Below are 9,188 nucleotides of genomic sequence, written 5' to 3' on the forward strand. Positions count from 1 at the left end.
AAAAAAAAAAAAATATATATATATATATATATATATATATAATATAATAAAATTTCCTCTTGTAACTTTGGTTTTCTTTTCAAGAATTAGGAATGTTCTAGTCAGGTCTCTCAACAGAAATATTCTGCTGCAAATTAAAAAAAAAATAATTACTGTAGGAAAAAGTAAGTATGTGTATTTATTTTTATAGTAGTCTGTCTACTTGTTATGTTTGTATGTCTATGTGTGACCTCCTGTAGATTGCAGTAATGATAACATGAGAAACTAACTGTATGATAAGCAATGTTTCAGATTCATAATTCACCACACACACACACAACATTGTTCACTTTCACAAGCATGTATACAACACTCTTATGCTTTCTGACCTCATGAAAACCAACAAAACTGTGTGTGTGTGTGTGTGTATGTGTGTGCATGCATGCATGCGTGTGTGCGTACATGCGTGTATGCGCACGAATATATATATGATGGCTGGAAGTCAGTTTCAAGTAATGCTATCACCTGCATCTGATTGGTCTCTTGAACACGAGTAGCATGGGTGTGGCTAATCAAGCCTGATAGGGACTTACACTCTTTTGCACAGATGTGGCAATGATGTGGTAATAGTACAGTACTGTTTTGGTGAATGACACACATTTTTTCCACACTCCCTGCAAGAAGAGATGCTGTATAATGCACACTTAACAACAACCCTGTGTGTGTGGCTTCTCTGGTGATATATATACACACACATACATACACACAGGCATACACACACACACACACTGGCATACACACAAACAGGTGGCTCTGTCAAAGCTAACAAACCGAAAACATCCAGATAATTGTATCAGTTACAAAAACTTCCTATAAAGAACCTAATTAGAAATTGAAGACCAAAAAAAAAAAAAACATGAAAAAGAAATATTGGGGCAGCTGCACATTGCAGGTGAAAATAGTAATGATCATATATATATATATATATATATATATATATATATATATAAGTTTAGTTGCCTAACTTGTAAATTTTCCAGCTGCTTAGTATAGAAGCCAACTATATTCTGCAATATAGATATACCCTAAAATACCCTGTTATGTGTAATATAGATAGATATACCCAAGGTAGCATGTAGACTTCCACACAGCTCACTTCTGTGTTAGTTCACTAGACTCTGTTGTAGCAAGCTCCCTGAAAGGACAAAAAAAAAAAAAGAAAACATTCAATCATAAAGAATAACATGCAGAATTTTCAAAAGACATATTCTAGTTTGGTGTTGACAACTACTGTTTTCTTTATTTCGAACTTATATTTCAATTTCTGTCAGATAATGTTTTCTATTCATTTACCCTATGATACTCAGACATACATACCTGGTGAAAGTTTTCTTGTTTTATTTGTACATATGAAAGTCACAGCTGGTTGACTCAGTCCAGTGTCAGATTACTGAACAACAGTTTTTGCCATATAACATCTCAGATAAAGAAAACTCAAATTCAAGGAGCTATAAATAACTGCCAAAGACAGGTACAATTGATAACAGAGTCACCATAAAACTGGTCAGTGTTTTGTTATTATTTGGCAGTATTTAACTCTAATTTCTTCACGAGAACCAACAATAAGAAAACTACACTTTGACTCTTCCCATTAGTCACTACATGAACATGAAATTCTTCAACCCTATGCATTACAGAACAATGTTTTTATAGTATATGAATATTTTTGTGTCTGCTCATCATTAATAAATCAATCGTGAAATATACTCAAGTAGTCTAACATATGTACTGTATCTAGTTGTATTCCACATAATAGCTGCAGGGTTGTAAAATTTAAAATCTTGATTTTCTGGTTACAAATCTAGCACCTATTAGGAAAAGCAACCAAAACTCCTGCAAATCACAACCTACTATTTTACACAAGGCATGAGATACTGAATAATGCAGTCACAGAAGCATCATGTTGGGAATACCTTTGATCAACAATAGGTCAACTCAATTAGGGCAGGCCTGAGGCTAAGCTACAATTAAAAAAAATCACAATTTTGTTAAATCTAGCTCTTACTTTTTGAGCTCTACTAACACAGTAATGAGTTCAACTAATACTGGAACAAGAAATCAAAAGCATTTCTAGTAAACTCAATATTACAAAGGAGGATTCCAGCACATGGGCATCTGTGGATACCCCAGAGAGAGTTATAAAAAAGAAAACTGACTTTATATTTACTGAATGAGACATTAAAAGATGATGATGATAATGATGGTGATGCACGAGAGGTACAAAGAGAGAAAGAGAGCTATTATATATAAAAATCCTCCAGTTTGGATACATTAAATATTTAAATTGTAGGTCATGATTTCTGCAATAAATGCAATTTGTTTTTCGTTGCTATCATTAATTTCTTTTTTTCTAAGATAATATTCAATATTCAGGATAGAAGGCATTTATCTCAATAAAAGATGTGCCAGTCTCATTAATAGCATCATCGTACATGCAAGGGGCCATGGAAAGATTCATGCAAGGAATATCCTTGCAAGAGCATATCTGAAAATGAGGTAATTTGAGAACAGAGCAAAGTGAATGAAATGATCATAGAATACAAAAAGCAAAATTTCCACTGGACCAGATATGTTACAAGGTTCACAGACAATAGGTGGACCTGTGAAGATGCCAAAGTAGTATCCAAGGCATTAGAAAAAGGTCATTCAGAAAGCTTTTACAATGATGAGAAGATGGCTTAGTTAAACAATTTAGGCAAAGATAGAAAAGAAGGCTCAGTAAAGAAAGAACTGGAAGTACATAGACCATCCAGTAGTCTGGTCAATACATTAAAACACCAAGAAGTAACTATATTATAGTTACATTATATATCAAATTTTGTTAAATCCTAGTGTTACATGTAATTTTTTTTAAATGACAAGCAAAAATGAATACCAGACGGTTATGCAATAACAAATTGCTAAATACACCGACATGAAGCATCTAAGTTTGATTCTGTCAATGTTCTGTACCAGGCTGACTTCAACCCAAGAAAAGACAGAACACAGTCATTGCCACCTAAACATTCTCATAAAACTCACCCTTCAGTAGTAGTAATTTGTTCTGATGCTGTATTTACAATGGGATTTTCTTCTGAAGTCGTCTCAGCACCAGGTGAAGGAATATTTTGTACACTATTTCCTGACTCTTCCTCTGTAGCTTTACTAGCTGCCGCATCATCATCTTTATCATCACTGACAGATTGTTCATGTTTGTCACTAGCACCATCTTCCAATGTGGTGTCATGGGTGCTATCGACATGCTGCGTTGTCACATGTAACTGTACAGCCATCTCATTCGCATCAGGTGACGGCAATGATGATGCATTCTTAGCATTATCACTGTCTTCCTGGATCTGCATATGATATTTATATGTTGTTTCTGTAGAAATTATCCGCCCTGTGACAAAGAGAGAACAGAAAGTTTGTAAAGGTCATAATATAGTGGGCAGTCACACAAGGATAATGATAAAGCAAAAATATTCGTGTAATTTTTCATACATGAATTAAAATGAGCCACCAGCAACACATTAGTAATTAGCATTTTATAAAGTAAAAAGCTTTGAAATTATTATCCATCTTAATTAGTGAGTGAGGCCATTCTAAAAAATGACATAGCTAACATGAAATATGTGGGTATTGCTGAGAAAAGGCTGATAAAGAAAATATATCTATAGAAATGAGTCCAGAGGAAATAGAATACTATCGATGACAGATCTTGAGAGATGTTGACGGCTACAACAAAAGATTTTAGAAAGAAGAGAAGGCATAGATTTTGAAGTGTCAAAGAAATGAAAGTTGGTGACAACTTGGGAAAAGATAGTCGCTGTTAGATATATTCACAAATTCACATAAAAATGATCAAAAGATGAGACTAAACTATTGAAACTTCTTGTGTAATGTGATGGAAGCTTCTCCTATTCCCAAAGGTAGCATATGTTAGCAAGATCATATACGACAGTTCAAACAAATAGTTCTATCTGTATGATAGTAGAGTTTGGCTAATCTAAATGTTACAGAGCCAAAGAGACTGTGAGGGAGATGAAAATCTCTTTATTGAGGTAAACTTTTATAAAGATAAGCATTCCACAGAAAATATCTGTGATAACCAGGACAGTAACGAAACTTTGTGGTGATGATGATGATGATGATGGTGACAATGATGACAACGACAGTGGTCAGAGTCACAATAACATAAAAGATAATTTCACAGCAAAATTAATCTTGTTAACTACTCAAATGGCAATATATGTACACATCTATGCAAGTGGTATGTGTAAAAACAATATATACCTGAACTTAAATCAAAGGTCCTTCCCTTGAGTACTTCTTTTGGTGGAGGGGACCACCAATTCAGAAGGGAACCCACTAAAGGCACTTGTCGAAGGAGACCCTGAAACATATAATAAAAGTTTTATTTTTGCTTTTAATCAAACATTATTTCAATCAAGAAAATTATGGATATCTCTATCCCTGTGCGTGCGTGCCTGTGTTTGTCTGTCTGTCTGTCTCTCTCTCTTTCTCTCAAATGTTCCCGATTGAAATGATGTTGGAATAAATAAAAAAAAAAGCTCCAAGAAGACCCATCGACCACAGCAGAAATGATATTACATCCTACAACATCCTGGGGGGGGGGGGGTCTCTGCTACACCTCCATTCTCTCTGCCTTGTCAAACATTTCCCCCACATCTCAATCCTTAACCCTCCTCATGTCTATCTTTGATACTACTCAGCTGTTCTATTCACCTGAGAGCAGAAGAGATACATACTACATCCCCTGCCTTTTGGTTACCTTCCTCCTCTTCCCAACCAGAACCACTTCCATTTCTCATTATCTTCCTATCTTCCTTGCCCAATATTTCCACCAATCACCTACTTTTTATGCACTCAGCCATTGCGCTAGCTCTCTCTCTCTCTATCTATCTATCAATCCATCTATCTAACTCTCTCTTTCTTTTCTCACTGAGCGCCAAGTATCTCCCCTATTATATTTTTTAAACTTCTTGTCAATTGGCATTGCTCCACCTCTCTCAATACCACTCTCCCTACCAGTCTAGAGGTCTTTGTCTTGCAAGTTACTTGGAGACCTTGCTAGTGCTGATGCTGAATAGAAAGCACTCAGTACACTATGTTATGTGGTTGGCATTAGGGAGGGCATCTAGTCATAGAAACAATGCCAAAGCAGACAAAGCAGCTTGGTGCTGTTCTTGGGCTTACCGGCTTCAGTCAAACCATCCAACCCAAGCCAGTATGAAAAACAGACATTAAATTATAATGATGATGACAAGTACATATACAGGGTGTGATGGGTAAATTGACACCATTTTATATTTTTTTATTTCGCACATGCATGTTGTTTGTTTTTGCTTTTGTCAACTAAACAATATAGTATGGTCAGTTGGGCACCATCTGTAAGAAAAGCAGAACCGTGACACAATTCACTCTGCCAGAAAATTGGAAACGACATGCTGCACTGCTCAGCATTTGCACCAGAAGCTCCGATATGAACTGAGGACATGTACCAAGAGTGATAAAAATCAAACGTCCAGCCAACATGATGGTGTTTGGAGTGATCACTAGTAATGGCGACATTATGCCTCCATTCATTTTCCCACACGGCTTCAGACTCAATACGGAGGCCTACATCAAGTGCCTGGAGGAGGTAGTGCTGCCCTGGTTCAAGAGGGTGGCTACTGGAAGACTCTATGTCTGGCAACAGGACTCTACATCATGTCACACAAGCAGGAGAACCCAGTCATGGCTGGCAGACAATTTCTGCGACCACATCACCCTTAACATCTGGCCGCTTAACTCCCCAGACTGTAACCTACTTGATAATTAAGTGTAGGGTGCAGTTGAGCAAGAGACCAACAAAACTCCTTGAAACACCAAAGATGAACTGAAGGCAAAGATTACAACAGCATACACCAACTCAAACAAGGAAACCATCCAGAAGAGTTGCAGGAGATTCCAAAGCCACCTGGATGCCGTGGTTGAAGCCAATGGCAATTTTATTGAATATATTTACTCTTTAGAGATGTCAGTGTTATTTTCATTTTTGAGTAATTTAAACAACAGTTTATTCACCAAACCCTGTTCAATTGTTGTATGTACAAATTTGGCTAAATGCTTTTTTTTCAATATCTATTTTTGCTTGCAATAGCCAGTTCTTTTGATCAAATAATTGTATCTCCAGCTGCTTCAGATGCCAAGATATCAAAAATTGTGTAGTAAAACAGTTTTGCTATGGAGTGGTGAAACTATTTTTTCGTTCTCTGAGAAAGCAACATTTTGGACTTACAACACTTTTGCATAATAGTACCGATATCTATATCTATATATATATATATATATATATATATACACACACACACACACATAAGAAGGGCATCCAGCTGTAGAAACGCTGCCAAATCAGATTGGAGCCTGGTGTAGCCATCTGGTTCACTAATCCTCAGTCAATCGTCCAACCCATGCTAGCATGGAAGGCAGATGTTAAATGATGATGATGATGATGATGATGACACATCATTATCATCAAAATAATACTGTAAAGTTCATATAGCGTCCAAAAAGTTGTGCCACATATTCAGATTACAGAACCTATCATAATACAGGAATTTCATTAAAAAACATTTCCAAGCCAAACAATTAACCAAATTTTCAGATGAATAAACCATATTGTATAAACAAATGTTACAGAGGTATTCCTTTTTAAAAGGAAGTATGTCTCTATAATCTTTGTACATTTTTAAATGTTTTTGTCTTATTTGTAATTAAGAGCTTATCCATTAGGGCGACTAGATCAGGTGCAATATCCCATACAGTTTATAGTTCAGTTCTTTTATGAATACAACAGCTGTCTCTTTACTGGCACTAATTTACCAGTTTCTCACTATCACCTTTGATGTCCCCAAAGTTTGGCTTTTTGTGTGTCATGCTCTCCTTAGAGACATTAACAACTTACTGATTATCATCTCCAACAATCTCCTATCATGGAAACATACTGTACTCCTAATTTCTCCCCTAAACATAAGCAGCATCTATCAAAAACACCAAAGGTCTCACCATCACTAAGTATTTCTCTTCACAAATGCACCTCCTCAACATAGCAAAGACTGCATCACAAAGACAAAGGCTTCCTCTTCAAGTCCAGAAAATACTTTATCCTCCAACTTCTAACCTTCTGCAAAGCTCAAAGGAAACCCATAGTGGAGTACTGTTCCCATACCTGGAATACTACTACTGCTGCTACTGCATATACAAACATTCTAGACCCATATAAAGGAAGACAACTTGATTGATTCACATAAAGTCACTTACCAAAACATTCCAACCTTTAGACACAGATGGATTGTTTTCTCTTTGCCTCTTTTAACATTACTACAGTGTGCTCTGCTCCTCAAACTCCAGTGAGGCACACTCGACTCACTTGATGCTCCCCCTTCATTTTGTCACCTCAATTATGTCACCCCCACATGGCGCCATACTAATCACTACATCTATTTCTTCCTCAAGAATGTCAAAATCTCAGGAATGCCTTCCAAGCCCATGTTTTATCTTGCAGCTGTCAATTTGCACTTCAAGAGGAACACCGACATCAATTTATCTAATAATGGAGGGCCTGTGAAAGCCAAAGGGTACAGTTCAAACCAATAGAGAAAAAAATTGTGCAGTATGTCAGCTGTAAGCATCTTATCTTTCTTGTGATAATGCTACTCTAAGAACTAGAACAAGTTGGAAGACTGAAAACCAGAAAATATGAATATTCTAAAAAAAAATGTACTAGAACATGTAGACAATAGTAACATTAAGCAAACACAATTTAATTTCAGAAGAACTAGTTAAACTTCTAAGGAATCATTACAACAACTTACTTCTTGTATAATACGTTCATGGTTTTCTCGTTGAAGATCTTTGCTAGCTTCTTCTATTCCTTTTAAGATCCTTTCAGACATTGTTTCGAGAAACTAAAACAGAAAAAAAAAACACAAAGTTTGACCTTAATTTCAAATATTTTCGTTCCAATAGCTTTAGTGTCATGTTTTGATTATTTTTATATGAATATGTAAACTATACATAACATCATTGGTATTATAAATGTTAAAGGTTTTAACCATCTTTACTCAAATAGTTACCATCTTTCCTTTCTTTAATATTCCTTCAAATCTATAATCCATCCCTTCCCAAAATCTTGTTACAGTTATAAACATATCTCAAGATCAGACCTCCATAGTATTCTGTTTGCTTTTAACACATTTCTGTATATGCATTTTCTTTATTAGTCTTCTCTCAGCAACTGTTTTTACTTTGTTATAGAGTCACTATGATAAGCTTGAACCAAAACCACATAAGGCATTGAGAAAGAACAGTTAATTGCATCTTTTGTTTTAATGAGTTCACAGCCGCCATAAATAACATTATGTTAGATATGATCTTCAATTAGGCACATCAATATATTACTGTTCTCATAAGAAACAAAGAAGACTGTAAAATGGAATTAATCAGCTGTCAGTCAGTAACCATGAAGTGATAAAGAGACCACTCCTATAAATATCACCAGATATCAACTGGACTGGCTCACATCATATAGAGTGCTCTACTTCAGATGGACTAGTGTACATTATACCAATATAGAGTACTTGAGAGGAAACAAATATCAGTCTGTAGATGATATCTAATAACTGTTTCCATCATAGGCACACAGTCATAATTTGGGAGGAGAGGTTAGTCAAATCAACCTAGCATACAACTAGTAGTTTATTTCATCAACCCCAAAATGATGAAAAGCAAAAGTCACCTTGGTGGAATTTGAACTCAGAAGATAAAGAAGAAATACTGCAAGGCACATTGATGTTCTAATAATCTGCTACCATTGGATATCTAATAATACTAGCCTTGCCTTAAGTTGGGACCTCAATTCTTTGATGGAGTTAGAGGTACACTGTCTTAGGTGACAAATCATGGGCATTTCTAGAACAGACAGAGACCATCCCTCCCTAAGCCTGGCTACAGGCAATTTGTGTGCATGTGAGAGAGAGAGAGAGAGAGAGAGAAAGAGAGAGAGAGCAAAAGAGAGAGAGCAAGAGAGAGAGAGAGAGAGCAAGAGAGAGAGAGAGCAAGAGAGAGAGAGAGAGAGAGCAAGAGAGAGCAAGAGAGAGAGAGAGAGC

General features: G+C 36.0%; 1 protein-coding gene across 3 annotated transcripts in view; it reads right to left on the bottom strand.

Annotated features, from left to right (window-relative positions):
* Nucleotides 1-949: 949 nt before the first annotated feature.
* The window catches only part of LOC106881395 (pyridoxal-dependent decarboxylase domain-containing protein 1), a 98,556-nt gene continuing 90,317 nt past the window's right edge, over nt 950-9,188 (bottom strand). For all 3 annotated transcript variants that reach the window (XM_052978495.1, XM_052978494.1, XM_052978496.1), the window contains 4 exons: nt 7,896-7,988; nt 4,312-4,411; nt 3,061-3,418; nt 950-1,174 (listed from right to left, as the gene is read on the bottom strand). In XM_052978495.1, the coding sequence (XP_052834455.1) occupies nt 1,132-1,174; nt 3,061-3,418; nt 4,312-4,411; nt 7,896-7,988 (594 nt within the window). In that variant the 3' untranslated portion in view covers nt 950-1,131. The remainder of the gene's footprint in view (nt 1,175-3,060; nt 3,419-4,311; nt 4,412-7,895; nt 7,989-9,188) is intronic.

Source organism: Octopus bimaculoides, chromosome 2 (assembly GCF_001194135.2).
Source record: "Octopus bimaculoides isolate UCB-OBI-ISO-001 chromosome 2, ASM119413v2, whole genome shotgun sequence".
Lineage (NCBI taxonomy): Eukaryota > Metazoa > Mollusca > Cephalopoda > Octopoda > Octopodidae > Octopus > Octopus bimaculoides.